The sequence below is a fragment of the Suricata suricatta genome, chromosome 12, assembly GCF_006229205.1.
Source record: "Suricata suricatta isolate VVHF042 chromosome 12, meerkat_22Aug2017_6uvM2_HiC, whole genome shotgun sequence".
Classification (NCBI taxonomy): domain Eukaryota; kingdom Metazoa; phylum Chordata; class Mammalia; order Carnivora; family Herpestidae; genus Suricata; species Suricata suricatta.
This window is the reverse complement of record NC_043711.1, coordinates 53,529,225-53,546,234: the sequence shown is the minus strand read 5'-3', so window position 1 is coordinate 53,546,234 and position 17,010 is coordinate 53,529,225. Positions and strand designations below refer to the sequence as shown.

The 17,010-nt window shown below is 42.1% G+C and overlaps 1 protein-coding gene across 2 annotated transcripts in view; it reads right to left on the bottom strand.

Annotated features, from left to right (window-relative positions):
- Positions 1 to 10,555: 10,555 nt before the first annotated feature.
- The window catches only part of FGD5 (FYVE, RhoGEF and PH domain containing 5), a 120,447-nt gene continuing 113,992 nt past the window's right edge, over positions 10,556 to 17,010 (bottom strand). For both annotated transcript variants that reach the window (XM_029917051.1, XM_029917052.1), the window contains exons 20-21: positions 12,315 to 12,469; positions 10,556 to 11,962 (exon numbers count right to left, since the gene is read on the bottom strand). In XM_029917051.1, coding sequence (XP_029772911.1) covers positions 11,926 to 11,962; positions 12,315 to 12,469 — 192 coding nt within the window. In that variant the 3' untranslated portion in view covers positions 10,556 to 11,925. The remainder of the gene's footprint in view (positions 11,963 to 12,314; positions 12,470 to 17,010) is intronic.

Below are 17,010 nucleotides of genomic sequence, written 5' to 3'. Positions count from 1 at the left end.
CACCGGAACGCCGCGGCCGGCGCTGGTCCATCCGGCCCCTTGGTGGCCCGCGGGCCCGGCGGCGGGCGGGAGCTGGGGTTAGGGCGGTCCGCCTGGGGCCTCAGCCCCGGAGTCGTCCGGAAATTTAAATGGCGCGGCCGCTTCTATTTCCAGGGCAAAGGGCTGGTTGGTCGTTTTAAAACCTAGGAGCGCCGGGCACCGTTATTCGGTTGCAAGCCCGCCCCTCCTGGGTCACCGAGAGCTCCGCTAGGCCAGGTGGGGACAGTGTTCTCCCTGTGACATCCTACATCCTGGCCTCCCGCCCAGCTGAAGCCTATGTGTTTGTTGATTGAAGAAGCAGTCACAGCAGAGAGCCTGTAGGTTAAAAGTGGGTGGTTTATTGATGGCTATTCGATTGTATGTGCCCTACTCGTTACTGATGGTTTTTATTTAGGTTTTAAAGGTCGCCGGCTTCTGGCAGTATTAGGTATTGAAATCGTCCAAAACCTGTTATTTATGGTCTTTTAGTGAACATGTGACCCAAATCTTAAGTTTTTTCCCCTCTCCCCGCGATTTAGAACTAGTAAACAGAGATACGTAAGTGTATATAAAACAACACTTTGCGAAATTGTTTAAATATTTAAAGAAAAGTCGTTCTCTTGATCTTAGGAATTTAGGGTTGTGGATTTTCTTTAGATGTTTCTCTCTTTTTAAGTTACGGTTTTTGACTTGCTTTAGAAGGTATCCTAGATGTCCTGAAATTTTTTGGCTAGACTCTCCTTGATTATCATGCTTTGTAGGAGGAAGAGCCTCTGGCAATTTATTATTATTATTTTTTTTTTTTTGCATTTTTCTTGTTCTGAATAGACCTGATTCCAACATGGAAGGATTAATCTTTCTTCTTAAAACATTTGTGCTTTGATCAGAATAACCCCAACTTTTGCGTATTTTGTCCATAATGTATTTCTGTTTGATAAGAAATCCTTTAAAGGCACTCATTTTTTTCTTCCCCCAGGTTCTCACTTCAAAAAGAAGTGGGGAAAAGAGTTAAATTTGTAATTTCCTGGTGAATCACACAGATCTTGAAGCTGGAAAGGGCCTCAAGAAATGATATGGTCTAGTCCTCCTCTGGCCGGAAGATTTTACGGGAGAGGTGGGTTAGAACAAGAAAGGTCAAGTGATGTGTGAATGGGAACACGCTATCTTGATGGTAAATCCTTGTAGGCATGAACTGCATTTATAATTGTGTACTCACAAAAATTAGTCTTTTAATGTTAAATGATGCTTTTAGATACTGTGTAAAAATTCACACATCAGTGAATTTTGGGGTTTTTTTTTGTTTTGCAGACACATTACAGTTGCACTAGTTTTGAAGTAAATACTAAACAATCATTGATATTTCTATAATGGCCTATCATTTTCTAATTTTCTTCACTTAGCAGTGCTGTGAACAAGAAGTTCTTGCATTTTACTGAAGTGTAGGAACTGAGGCCCAGGTAAAGCAAGCAATTTGCCAGATGTTACAGGTGCGATAAGGGAAGCTAAGACGCTTACCTAGGCCTTTGACCTTTACCTAGTCCTCTGGTCGGTCAATGCTGTAAAACCATGCTGCATCAGTGTGGCCTGTTGGTAATAGCATTCCATAAATGTTCACTTAAAGGCTAGTTATTATATTAAAAGTAGTATTGAAAGGGTTCATAATCTGGAGCACTTTTTCTTCCCCTTAAAACAGATGCACACGTACACACATCACAGATAATATCTGCAGGTCACAGGCCTCTGCGAGCTGAGGTCACTGCCACCGTGGCAGTTTTTTCTCCATTGTGTTTTCACAAGAACACTTTTTAGTGAGTGTTTTAAGTGGCTTTAATCACACAAAAAATTTCAAGTTGTATTATATTTTTATTATTGTATATTATACTATATATTTTTTTACTCTCTATTAATAAGTATCCACATTTGCATTACCAGTGCTTTTATATTGCTTTATATCCCTCTCAAGGGTTCTTGACTGGGGGTGTACCTCCGAACTGCCAAGCCCTTGGTGGTTGTGAAGCAGTAAGCTTGGCGGGGGGAGTTTGGGGGGCGGGCATCAGTGCTTCTGAGCAACACATAGATTTTTTTTTCATCACATAGAATTCTGTACCTACAGTCCTGAACCACTGATCTAATTTCAAAACTGCATGGCAAAAATAACAAGACAAAACTTTTTGTTTCACCTTTTTGAAATGCAGTAGTTTTTTTAAACTGATCACAACTGAAGGGGTCTTGACAGGAGTCATGGTCTGTCTGGCAGTCCCCAGCTGTTGTGTGTGTAGCATCTTGGCACCTACCCAGACTGTAAGCCATGTATCAAAACGTGCCTTATCCCTCCCTCTATCTCAGCCCTTAACACAGTACCTCGTATAGAGTTTGTAAGAAGTGGTGCTTCTTATAAATCAGTGCTTTTCCCAACAACAGTATATAGTGAACAATATTCATATTATCATCTTGCTTTTTAAGTTTTTTTTTTTAATGTTTACTTATTTTTGAGAGACAGAAGCAGAGCACAAGCTGGGGAGAGAGGGAGACACGGAATCTGAAGCAGGCCGCAGGCTCTGAGCTGTCAGCACAGAGCCCAACATGAGCCTGGAACCCACGAACCATGAAATAATGATCTGAGCGGAAGTCAGATGCTTAACCAACTGAGCGACCCAGGTGTCCCTATTATCTTCTTGCTTTTAACAAAGTTTGGTGACTTCCCTGAGCGGGGATGTAAGCCTGGGGCTGTTGGCTCCTTACACAGTGCTCTGTGGATAAGACCCAGGTGTTCCTTCCTCTGCCCTCTCTGTTCTTCTGGGCAACCTGTTTTTTTCATACCACTTAACTAACTGGTATGTTCTTTAGTCAATCATTAAGTAACTTGCCTGTGAGCTTCTTGAGAGCAGGGACTATATTGTGCAGTTTAATTTTGTACATAACCCAGAGTAAACATTTTTTTGCTATCCAGGGTTATTTAAAATTTGTATTTAAATGATAAATGTCAAAGAAAACCAAATTTTGGTTAAACAGCAATTGTATATGTGCTTAATTTTTTAAGTTGCTAGTAAGCAAAGATTTTTTAACTTGTAAAGATACTGCTATTGTGGTAGCATAAATGATGGTTTTCCTTCTTATTTTAGACTGAGAAGGCTTAATAATCCTCTTCATAAGTACTTATGTACATCTTTGTACCAACTTTTCTGTAATAGCTTATTGTTACTATGTGTACTAATTTATGAAACTTGTTATGTCATTTATATAATTATGACATGTTTATAAAATAAACTTTTAAATCTCATATAATTCTTATTCTTTTTAAGAACTTGGAATCTAAACAGCCGTAATCAATGAAGACCAGATTGCATGTTCCTTATACTCACACGTTATCCTGTTTAATCTTTACAATAACTTTGTGAAGTGGATGGTATTATTTTGTTTTTATAGCTGAAGATGCTGAGTCCTTAAAGGGGAACATGACTTCTCCAAAGTCTATTTCTGGTTATTCTCTTCTGTTTTTGAGGACTTTGAAAAGAAAACCCTCTTCACCCCACCACCATGATCTGTCAAAGTCAAGCTCTGTCACATTTGCTACTTGGAGAGGTCTCAGATTCTGTATACAGGGTCCTTGTTTTTTCCCAGAAAGAGAAAAGACTGACCCTGTGGTGGACTGGGGAGACTGGAAAATAGGAACACTACAAGTGAGTTCCTGAGCCTCCAGAACAGCTTTCACTGGGAGTTTTGGCCCCTTTAGTTTCTATCCTGAGGATTCCTGGGCCATGAAGAGGTGTTCTTTCAAAGTTGTATTTGGCTCAAATATCTTGGAACATGAGGGAAAAATTAGAGTATCTTAGGAAAGTGCACCTGCCCTTGGTCTCCTGTTTTAGAACATGGGTTGCTTGGAAGGGTATTTTTTAAGTTTACCTGACTAGGAACTCTCAGTCTTGAGGTTTGGGAGTTCTTTACAAGCCCAGAGCATAAATTTATTGTCTCCTGCCAGGGTGGGAAAGGGGGGGTCATCTGTCTCTATAGAGTGGGATTACGGGACTTGAGGGTCTCCTGCCTGCTTACAGGGACTCTCAGCTGACATTCTTGTTAGTCCCAGTCTAGCCTTCCCAGACACCTGTGCCTTCAAAATTCCCAAGCCTTTACAGAGGGCCAGGCCTTAATGTCTCACTGTGGTCCCTCCCTGCATGCACTTTGGTATGTTTTCTGTAAGTCAGCTGCCACTATCCATGCATGTGACTTCCAAAAAGGAAGGACTGTTTTGATACTCTCAGCCTTCTCTTGCATTTTCTTTGTCCTTTAGGTTATATCTTTTTATTCATTTATTGTCCTAGTAGGTTTTAGAAAGGAGCCAAGAAATGCATGTTTCCTGGTTATCACTGCATTACTAAACTCAAGGGCTTAAAAAACACTTTCTTAAATTACTATCTTGCAGTTCTGGGGGGCTCAGATAGGAGGTTCTCTCCTGAGGTCTCTTACAGTTGCAGTCAGAAAGTGACTGGAGCTAAAGTCCTCTGAAAGGCTTCCTAGTCTGTCTAGAGATCGATGCTGGTTGGCAGTGTGAGCCCTGATATGTGGCCTCTCTATGTGGCCTGGGCTGCTTCATAGGATTGTGGATACATTCCAGGAGTGCACACAAGAACAAAGTAGCTTTTTATGGAAATCACTGCCTCTGCTACTCCTTGGGGTATCACACAGGTCTGTCCAGGTTCAAGGAGAGGGGGTGTGCACTCCACTCCTTGATGGGAGGAGTATCTAAGTTTCATTGTAAGGAGAACATGCAGGAGGGCTTCTGTTACAGCGGCCATCTTTGACAGAAGAGACGCCATCTCACATGTGGAAGACCACAGATGAAACACAGATGTTTCATCCTCTACTTTAAAGCATCTGAAGGACCCCTCTCCCCCATCTAGAAACTATAGGATATATGCAGTGGCTCTGAGTAAACTGGTCACAAACAGCTCTTCTTGTCTCATCTGTTTTTGTGATTTCCTCCCTCTATAATTCACTCTATAATTCTGCACTTCCCCATTTCCTGAATATGCCACATGGTATCCCAATCTCAAACCCCTTTCTTATTTTGCTCCCTGCCTCCAGAGGCCTCTCCAACCTCTTTTCTCTGTGAAGGAAGCCCTCCTTTGTCCATTTATCTCCCCACCTCCCCAACTATTTCCTAATCTGTCTCAGGCACAATCCATTCACTGTTATCCATTCTCCCACAGTGTTATCCTTCTCCTGCTTCCAGGACAGAGAGTTAGAGTGTTTGTACCTGACTTCTCAGGTGGTGAGCTCCTGGAAGTAAATAACTGTGTCTCTAGTGCTTAATACTATGCCAAGTCTGGTGTCACTGTTAAAATAGCACCTGAGTATTACAGAGTTCCAAAGTCCCGTAGCATTCTTCTACATGCACAACATTCAGCTCTTGCTCTCCTTACAGCAGTCAAGTAAAAATAGTACCAGATACTACCCCACAACCAACTACTACCACAACCCCGATTATACTAACCTTTTTTTCTAGCTAATTGATCCTGGAAGTAAATATCATAATGTATTCTTAAGGCTCCAGGTTTGTTGAACAAATTTCATTTGTTCATAGATGTTTTGGTTATGACTTAGGCAATCAGCATTTTTCTGTATTAGGAAAGTCAATATCAGTCATCTGTGTATCAATCAGCAGAGTCAGTTTCCAGGATAATTGACCACTAATCATCTTTCTGCTGAGGATGGTGGTGCTGGCAGAGTATGGAGTACCCTGGACGTCTTGGCACGTTCCAGATTTACCATTAACTGATTGTAGTGCTTAAGATGAGATCCAGTTCATGAATCTGTTGGCTCCTAGGTCAGTTGAGGCCACACCACCTACCAGGGTGGGTAAGTGTGGAAGGAAGAATGTGGCAGCACTCTCACAAGTGGTAGACAAAGGCATTCACGAAGGCTGCTGGACCTCAAAGCTCAGAATTCTTGACTGAAGCCCTGAATGAACACCTTAAATTGTGTACACAAGAAACTTAAACTGTTTAATGTACTATGTTAAGGGTATTTAAACTTTTGAGATGCGGTATTTAGCAAATGTTCTATCATGATTTCCCCCTCAAAGAGAGAACTTGTCAAGAAACACTATGTTGTATTCCCTATTAGAAGTTTTATCCCTATAGCTTCCCTAAATAGGAAAAAAGTTGTTCTCTTAAAGATTTTCACAAAGAAAGCTTAATAATATCAAGGGACATATCTGGAAAAAGGAAAGCTTTTTACAAAATGTTGTTTAAGGCCACCATTTTCTTCATGTATTTTTGTCAGGAGGAGATGTTTCTGATCCAGCAAGGGATGGACTCAGAGGATGAAAATGGTATCTTGATAATTGTAAAAATGGAAGATCTTTATTGAGTAGGTGAAAGGTTGAAATTTAAGCAAATTGCTACTGTGAAAACTAATGGTCATTTTCCAACTTGTCCCATAAAAGAAGGTTCAGGGTCACACTGAGTGGTATTATAGCTGTATTTTAAAGAGCTATTTTTATGCCTATAATAACTTCCATAATTATACATGTTGGAATAATCAAGTCTCCTGCTTTGGGGTATAGCCAATTACTGTAGCGATCAAGAGGTAATTTATTTTTTTCATGTATGTTGCTCACAGCAGGGCAGCTCTATTACACATTCATGAACTCTGGTGTGGTACTGTTAGGGCTGGTTAAGTTCAGGCCACTGGATTTGAAGGGCCATAGATTTACTGAAGATGGCAATTCTCTTATTCTCATCTCATTATCTGTTACAAGGAGTTCTTCGGAACATATAGGCTTATTGCCTATGCTTTACCACAAGGCTGGTTTTTGGATACAGCCCTTGGTGAACACATTAGTAATATAGCCAGAGTCCACCTTTGGAGAGAATGTGAATTGCACTTTTGAAGGCGAGATCCTAATTTTGGAGGGAACTTGAGGTCATTTAGGGCAATTTTCACCTGAGTGGGTAATCTTTATATAATAAACCAGAGTAGTAGTCACTTGAAAATAAGCTTTGGGAGCCTCTGTATAACATGTTGTTATTCTAAAGTTCTATAATATTTGCAACTCTTAGCTCCTGGATAATTATTTTTATAATTTATAAATTATATATACCAATAACAGGCATCTGTTACTTTGCTTATAGGTATATGGTACCTTAATTGCTACTGTGTCCATTTCCTGATCAAAACTATTTCTGTAGGTTTACCATCAATTTTATACCTTCCCCCTCGTAATATTTTTGAAACATTCAAAAACTAAAACTGGCAATGTCCTTAACATTTGAATATGTCTTTTGTTTTGGCTCATCATATTTCTAACTGCAACTTTGTGCTCCTGACACTCTTAAGTTAGTGGTTTAAAAAAATGTTGACTGTAATCTGTCAGTATAAATATGTTTTACATCAGCAATCAGTAATATCATGCGTATGCACATACATGACTGAAAAATAAAATAGTCTTTAAGGATAATGGGTATGCTCTACTGTGTTTTACTGTGTGGTCCTCAGTGTGCCTATGGGGGGTGGGAGGAGGCCTGTGTTCTGTGTGGTCTTTTTTTTTTTTTTTTTTTTTACATTTATTTATTTTTGAGAGACAGAGACAGAGCACAAGTGGGGGCGGGGGGCAGAGAGAGGAGACACAGAATCCCAAGCAGGCTCCAGGCTCTGAGCAGTCAACACAGAGCCTGATGTGGGGCTTGAACTCACAAACTGTGAGATCATGACCTGAGCCGAAGCAATGTCAGATGTTCAGGGTGCTTAATGGACTGAGCCATCCATCCAGGTGCCCCTACTGTGTGGTTTTTAGTGTGCCTATGGGGGGGGAACTGTGTTCTACTGTGTGGTCTTCAGTGTGCCTATGCAGTGGCTGGGGGGAAGAAGCTGGTGTGACCCATTGCCATCGATTTCATAACCCACTCCTACAGCTTACAAAAGGCCAAAAAAGCCTTGTTCACAGTGCTTTTTGTTTTTTTCTTCTCTCACTCTGCTTTATTAACAGATTTTATTTTCTACGAGCCTTTCTTTCATTCTCGTGGCAGTGCTGCCTTTCTACGCCTGCTCTATTGTAAGGGGACCCATGAATGACTATGAAGAGGAGGCCTGCTGTCATTCTGTTGTGTCAACACAGGATGCCCTTTCCTGTACAACCACCACCAGAGTCTTTGCACAAGGAAGTGAACTTACTCCATGGCCCCACACAGCCCTTGCATTATGCTAATCCAGACCACACTCTTCTTTCTGAAAGAGGTCATCGAAAGGGTGGACTTGGTGGGCGGGTCCTCAGCATCCATCCTCCCCTCAGCCCCCAGCTGTCCCTGTATGTAGCTCAGGAAAGGGCAGGCCTAAGTGTGGACCTGGAATGCATGGAAGACCTGCCAGGTTCTTCTAAGAAAAAGCTAGTGCAGGAAGATGAGTGCCCCTCCCTGGTGCCTGTGAACTGGGAGTCCTGTAACCAAGCCAGCAGTGGTAGTCACCTGTCAGTCTTTGGAGAACCAGCCCTGGAATCAGGCTGACACTGGACAACAGATGAGAGAAACCCAAAGAGCTTGGTTCTTAGGGATACGGTCTAATGCTCAAACTGTCCTGCTTTTGGACTTCCTCTTATAATTTCCTTTTCCTAGATGTTTAAACTTGGTTTCCTCTTACCTGCTGTTGAAAACAGACTCCTTAGTGTGGGTACCTCTGTCCTCTCAACTGACTGCCAATGTGTGGGAACACAAAAACTCCCACAATTATAGAAGCCACAAACACAGGCTGAATGGACTAACAACGTACAAGTATGTTGTTGACTGTCTTGTAGGAGAGCAAACTCGGACTCCTAGCCCAGGGGGCCTCAGTCCCCATTAAGGGCTTCAGTGTTTAGCACGGACATTTCCAGTCAAACAGAAGGTTGGGCTGGATGAAGAAAAGACTCTTACCTTGTTGCCCTGTAGTGTCAGTAGCAGGGCTGTCAGTGTCCTTGGCACTGGCCCTGTGGCATGCACCCAAAGACTGCACCTGGTCCACACCCACACATGGGGCCAGGCTTCATCCAAGGGAGAATGAGTGGTCAGCTGGTCTGTCAGCCTGACCACAATTCAAAGCCTACCTCTTATATGTGAAGGAATTATTACCAGAAGCCAGGAACTCAACCAGTGTCCCTGGACACTTTGTTTCTAGTGGGCTTTGTATTAGTAATCATGAACCTACTTACTTACTTAACTAAGAGGAATCTAGGCTGGGAAAACATTGCAGGGAAGGTGGGAAGCCACTAGAAAGTAAGTGCCTGCTTTCAGAGCAACTCCAGTTTCCTAAGATTTTACTGATTCTGAGAAGCAGGCAGAGGCCAACCCTGCAAAGGTCTGTGTTTTGTTGCATGATGTATGAAGAGCTCAGGGAGAGGTCATTCAAACAAAACAAACAGGATGGGGGGGGGGTGGTTGACCAAAGGGGCTCAGCATGCCTGTGCCAGGCCCTCCTCAATCCTGGTTTGTCTTTCTTGCCATTTTCATGGATAAGAAGGAAGGTCTTTTTTGCATATTGTCTTCATCTTGAACTGTCACAGAGCAGGGCCCATTACTTATTTTCACTTTGTACAGGGCATGCCCTTTCCCATGGGTTTACACTTTCCAATCCACTTTCTTGAACGGCTGGTTTGTGCTCTGTCCCTGAACTCTTTGGGGAACTGGAGTGGTCGTCTCCTTCTGACTGTTGAAGACACCAAGGTTCGGAGCTACTGAAGTGAGTGACTTGTCAAGGGCCTGCATGCTCTCATTTCTGGCCTACAGTTTGGCACAGAACTGCTTCCTCCCTAGAAACACGGCCTTTGTGGGGGGCATAGCAGAGGGGCTGCTCTGGGAGCAGGGGGCAAAGCAGATACCATGGGGGCTCAGGCAGTGCAGTCATGGCATCAAAGCTGGCCATTTCTCCAGCGTCTGGGCCCAGTGGAAAGGAGCAGGCCCCATGAACCTGAAAAATGGGCTGGACAAAAAGAAAGTCAGGGAAGGAACGACAAGCAAAATAGGCCAGTAGAAACTAGTTGAAATTGAAGAACCTTGGGAAGGACCGGTAAAAACAAGTTACAGGCAAACCAAGTGGGTCCTTGCACAGTCACACATGAGCTGTGGAGGATCTTGGTGGCCCCTGGCACTTTCTTTTATAAAACCCATTCAGTAGGTTTGCTTTATAACACAGGTGTTTTTTCTTAGGGTAACTACTCACTGAGAAATAAAAGCCCTATTACCTCTTGTTTATAGAGCATCAGCAATAGGTGGTTATATGGTACAAGAGGCCTTCCGATGACTTCCAGATGCATTATCCTACCTGGAGCTCAGACACTGACAATGGCCAGTGACACACAGCAGACTGGAGAAACTTAAGTCTTGCTGTACTTTTTAAAGGCTCAGAGGCTTTAGAAGGCCCATTTAAATATGTCTGATGATGAAAATGGTTGCATTGAAATTGATCCCTCAAAAATTAATAAAAAGATCTGTCTGATCACTTAGTTTGAATCAATTAGATGTTTAATGCAAACATTTTAAAAGAGAAATTGCAAACTAGGAAAAAAAAATTGCCCTGAAAATATTTAATGTAAATAACTCCTTGAGACGGTGCTTTTTACAAAAGATTTGTCAGCAAATGCCTTTTTGTTTAGGGAACACGGCAGCAGGAAGATGGGAGAGAACATCAGAAAATGATATGACTGTTTTCTATTTTGATGAGAGCAACAAAGAATCCCACCTGTCCTGCCCCCGTTCTGCTTTATGTAGAAATTTGTCCAGCATAACGAGCAGCAGTCACCAGTGGGAGGTGGCGGAGTCCCAGGTGCCCAGAGAGTCTCTTCAAGCCACTACTTCTGTGCTCCCTCACTATGTCCAGAGCCATTGGTCAAGTCCACTATTTCACCCTGCAACTGTATTTTGTTTTTCTTCCTATCTCTTTCAAGGCTTTGGCAGGACAGCTGGAGGACAGGCGGAGGACAGCCGTGGGGAAAACCAGCACGGGTTCTAACAAACATAATGCTGTCAGCTCATGTTGGGTAGACACAGGAAGACACACAATAAAGTAAAGCAGACCCCGTCTCTTCAGAGGGTTTGCGGCGACCTGCAGGGTGGGGGCTGGGTCCACCAGCAGCCAAGCTTCCAGCAGTGGTGTAGTGTGAGGACCACCCTGGGAAGGAAGGGTTGTTCCTTTAGTAAGTCACGGCAGCATACAGGTCGCATGATCAAGTGGAGAAGAGCCTTGCCTTCTTATCCAGTGCAGTGTGGCCTCTGCAGTAAGGAGGACACCCTCACCCCCACCCCCTGCTTGCCACCCCACTTGGCAAGGCCCAGCCAGGTTTGCACATATCACTTGTACGTACACTCTTGTTGAGAACTGGTAGCAAATTAGTCCACGGAGCTCCATCTGTTACTTACTTAAGTAAATCACTTGGAAAACATAAAACTGGAGGTTGTAGCTCAGTAAAACAATAAAGTACTTTCGAGGAGGGTAGCTGTTATTCACCAGTTGTTTCTTGTTTCACCTGAGGCACTGACATCAATGCTATGAGAATTGATAATGTTTACCACCAGTAAAAATTGTAAAAGCTTGTTTCTACTAAAAAGCCTGCATTTCTCAGTACTGCATAGTACTTTCTCTACTGTTTCCATGTCTTCGTGTTACTAAATTTGAACTCACTACTGGGTAGGGAAATAGTTTATGCTGGGCTGGGGTGGGTTCAGGTGGGTGGAGACATGAGAACAGAAATGGAGTGGTTCATAAATATTCCTTAAGGGTTCCTTCCACTTGTGAAGATGGGAGGGGGTTACAGCAAAAAAATGATTAGGCCCCATGCTGAATCCAGATGTAAGCCCCGACGAGTGGAGACACAGACTGGCTCCTGAAAGGATCTGCATATCAACCTAAGAGTTTATTATGAGTCCACATGCTTGATAACTGCTATAACACACTTGCGTCTTCCATGGCCTCGATCCACCTGTAAAACAGAGAAGGAACACTTAGGTGTCATGGCTCTGTGACTCTAGTCATAGAACCTTTGATTACCTAAGTGGACTAGGTGACTATTACCTGAGGTCATATTCATAATTTTTGCCAGCACTTAGCAAAAGGTCTGGAACACAGTGTAAAGGTTTACTGAATCAATGCCTGTCTGTATGAACGAATCATGATAATCTTTAAAAAATCTCACGATCAGGAACAGACAGTTCCATTGCTGTGGCCCAAAGGGATTTGATGGAACAGCATGGATGGAGCAGGGAGAAGCCAGAGCCTTGGGTAGCAACCTGTTTCCTTCCAGAGGGAGAGCAAGGAGATAGTTATTTGGGTACCTCTGAGCTGAACTGGTATCCTCTGCTTTGAAGCTATAAAATAGGGTTTTCTTGTGGTAGAGATGAAAAATAGGTCCTACTTCACTGCTGCCCTCTTCTTTTTCTGGGGCAATGGTGAAACCAAGCAGGGGCATACTCTCCATGGCCACTGTGTCCTGCAGAGGGCAAAATGGAAAGCTGATAGTAAACACCAAACTACACACGATCAACTGCTCCGATGTACCATCACCTCTGATGTAAGATGCACGACAAGCTCTTCGGGTGAGCCGTGCTTTGGTGACTGCAGACTAACCACACACGTGCTCTTCACCCCTGTGCCTGCCAGGACCAGTCATGAGGAGGGAGAGAAACTTTACATTCTCTGACAGCCTATTCAGGCCGAGGCAGTTTCATCTTTACAGTATCATGCTGAACTTTTCTAAGAGGAAACTGAGGCTCAGAGAAGGTAAATAACTCCCCAAGATTACACAGTTTAGTAAGGGGCTGAGCCAGAATTTGGACTCATGAACACTTTCTAACACTACATTCTTCAGGCTGACTCTATTAGTCAGTGACTCTGTTTTCCAGAAGTACTTCGGGTAACATACCCTGTAATCACTCCCATACCCTCATTCACAATGCCTCAGTATGGAGCACTCAGAGTGTCTGTGCTATAAACTTGCTAACAATTTCATGCCATGTACCAGGAGAACATAAATGGATCTTAAAATCACAGTGCTCAGGAGAAACAGATTTATAATATACAGATATATTTATACGTATACATATTTATGTAAAAATACATGTTCATAAAATACAACTTTATGAAACCACACAAAAACAAAAATATAATTAGTTAAGCAATTAGTTAAAATATAATTAGAAGGCTGTGGGAGGAGAAGGAGGGGGAGCTGAGGTTGTGTATAAAAGGGAATCAATTCTGCTGGATCAGAAAAAGCATCTGACAAAATTCTATATTGATTTATGACTTAAAAAAACCCCTCAGCAAACTAGGATTAGAAGAGAACTTCATTGGGGCGCCTGGGTGGCTCAGTCAGTTAAGTGCCAGTTTCGGCTCAGGTCATGATCTCGCATTTCATGGGTTCGAGCCCCGTGTCGGGCTCTGTGCTGACAGCTCAGAGCCTGGAGCCTGCTTCAGATTCTGTGTCTTCCTCTCTCTCTGACCCTCCCCTGCTCACACTGTCACTCTCTGTCTCTCAAAAATAGATAAAAGACATTTAAAAAATTAAAAAAAAAAACGAAGAGAACTTCCTTATTCTGAGGGCATCAATAAGATAACTACAGCTAACAGTCTACTTAATAATGAAATACTGAATGCTTTTCTTTTAAGATTGGGAAAAGGCAAGAGGGTACTCTCTCCCACCAATTAAATTCAAAATTGTACTGGAGTTCCTAGCTATTGCATTATAGCAAGAACAAGAAAGACATAAATATAAGAAAAAGAAGTTGTTTAAACCATCTATGCTTGCAAAGGACTGGTTTGATTGAAAAACAACTATTAAAACCAATAATTTAGCAAGGTCACAGCATAATCAATTTTTTATTATCTGTATACTAGCAGCAAGTAACTAGCAAATAAAATCCATTCAATACAGCATCCAAAAAGAAAAACAAAATATCATCTAAAATATAAAATACGCAGTTAACAAAAATGCAAGAACAGAAGTATAAGATCTCTACACCAAAACTCAAAAACATAAAAGGAAAAATTTTAAAACTAAATACTTGAAGATTTATATCATGTTCATAGATTTGAAGATTTAATATTGTTAAGATGCCAATTCTCCCCAAATTGATTCAACAATCCCTGTCATAATCTCAGGCTTTTTGGTAGAAATTGGCAAGTTTATATGGAAATGCAAAAGACCTAGAATACTTCAAACAATCTTTAAAAAGAACAGTGCTGGAGGCTTATGTAACCTGACTTCAAGACTTGCTATAAAGTTAGATTAGGCAGTAAGGTAGTAGCATAAGAATTGGTAAATATTATCGTGAAACAGAATAGAAAACCCAGAGATAGCCCCAAATGTACTTAGTCATTTGATATTTAACAAAGGGACCAAATAATCCTATAAGGAAATGAAGATCTTTTTCAGTGAGTGGTGCTGGAATAAATGGATATCCATTTGGGAAAAAAATGAACCTCAATCTCTATCTCACACTATACTCAACAGTAAATTTCAGATAGACCTCAATGTAAAAGCTGAAACATTACAGTTGTCAGAAGCAAATGCGAGGAACAACTTGGTGACTTGCAGACAAAAGTTTCTTATAATATGAAAAGCAATGGCCATAAAGGAAAACACTAATAAACTCGGTTTCATTTAAGTTAAAAACTCCTGTTCATCAAAACAAAAGAACAAATCCATTCATTAAGAAAATGCACAGCCAAGCCACAGACAGGGAGAGAATATTCACAAAACATTTATCTGACAAAAGACTGGTACCCAAGATATGTAAAGAACCCATGTAAAACTCAATAGTAAGACAATCTACTTAAACTGTGTAAGAGATCTAGACACTTCTCAAAGGGAAATCTATAAATAGCCAATAAGCACATTAAAAATATCAGTAGTCATTAAGGAAATTTAAACTAAAAACAAACTGAGATACTAGTAAATTGAAGACGGACACTACCAAGTGTTGAAAAAGATGTGGAGCAACTATAACTCTCACATTCACATTTTTTGTTGAGGAGGATCTAAAATGGTAGATCATTTTGTAAAAGGTCTGTGATTTCTGATAAACCAAACATATCTTCCTGTGATCCAGAAATTCCAATCATAGGTGTCTACCCAAGTGAAATTTAAAAGACTCTATTTTCACATGCAAACCTGTATATAAAAGTTTAAAGTGGCTTTATTCATAATCACCCAAAACTGGAAACAACCCAAAAGTCCTTCAACTGATGCATGGGAAAACAAATGGTGATGTGTTCACAACATGTACTTCTCCTCAGTATAAAATGTAATGACCTATTGCTACATTCAAAAACACAGATGAATCTCAAACACATCGTGCTGAATGGAAGAAATCACATTTGTATGTGATTCCATTTATATGAAGATCTGGAAGAGATAAAACTCATCTCTGGTGGAAGGGAATGAGGTGGGGATACATAGGTATATGATGTTCATGGTAGTATAGACAGTGAAAACCGGCTATCCATTTTATCAAACCTTTTCTCTTTGATAGAATTTGAGAGCTTAGTGCTATCACTGGCATGGCCTTATTAAGAAAAACTGTACAATTTCCTCTCTATGGAACAAAACTACATTGGAAGCATACTTAAAATCCATCTATCAACTTAGGGGGGCACCTGGTTGGCTCAGTTGGTTAAGCATTGGACTCTTGATTTCAACTCAGGTCATGATCTTGAGGTTTGTAAGGTCAAGCCCTGCATCAGGCTCTGAGCTGACAGCACAAAGCCTGCTTCGAGTTCTCTATCTCCTTTTCTTGCTGCTCCTTCCCCACTTTACCCCCCTCAAAATTAATAAATAAATATAAAAAATAAAAATGTAAACTTAGGGTGTCACTTCCATGACAACTGTTGCTCAGGATCTAGATACTTTGGGTTTTCCATTCTGAGATAGGATTCACCTCTCTTTGCTGGTTATTTACTCATCACTGGCCCTTGTTCACCTGTCTAAGCCAGCATTTCTTCCCAAAGAGTGTTCCACTGGATGGAATAGTTCCACAAGATGCCCCATGAGGAAGGGCCCGTGGTCGGGCCGGCCTGGGACATCTCATCTCAAAGACCCACAGCTCACCTTGGTACATTAGAGATTCTGAGAAGTACTCCTGTGAGGCAGTCCCACTAACTGCCTACTCAAGGTTCCCTCAGAACCAGTTTTTAGAGAACTCCTGTGAGCATCCTGCACAATACCTACGATGGAAGATGCTCTGGGCAGTAGGTGGGCATTGTATCACATTTCAGTTTGTTCTGGAAAGATCACAATTCTCCTCAGCTCAAAAATTCTCCTCTGCTCCTCTAAGGACATGTCAGCAAGGACTTGGCTCACACAGGGCTTGGTACCCGCTCTGTCTGTCTGTCTGCATCCTTCCTCACCTCTGGGATTCCCTGAGGAAGGAGGAGGCTGCAAGCCTCACAGCTGCAGGTCTTCTGTAAGAGAAGCTTTATGCTCTGAATGAGGAAGTGCCCTCTGCACCTGGCCAGCATCAGGGCATCAGGGCAGAAGGGCCAGCCAGCCCTGTGCTGACACAAACATCCTCCTGACATAAAGCACACACCCTCTGCAGCAAAACACATTCAAGCCCCATTTTCTTTCTTGCCTTTTTATTTTTTTTTTAATTTGTTCATTTATTTTTGAGAGAGAGAGAGAGGAGAGAAAGAGAGCAGGGGAGGAGCAAAGAGAGAGAGAAAGGGAGAGAGAATCCCAAGCAGGCTCTGTGCTGTCAGTTCAGAGCCTGATGCAGGGCTCAATCCCATGAACTGTGAGATCATGACCTGTGCTGAAATCAAGAGCCAGACTTAACTGACTGAGCCACCCAGGTGCCCCTAAGACCCATTTTCAAAGTGGATTTAGCCCATGGAAGCCACCAGACGGTGGGGCCTGGACATGGAAACCTTCCAAACTATCCTACAGATTCAGCCTGGGTTGAGACCAGACAGCTCCTTGCTGTATAACCAGAGCCCATGCTTGTCTACTCTGGAAGCCGGCTTCACTTCCAAGGC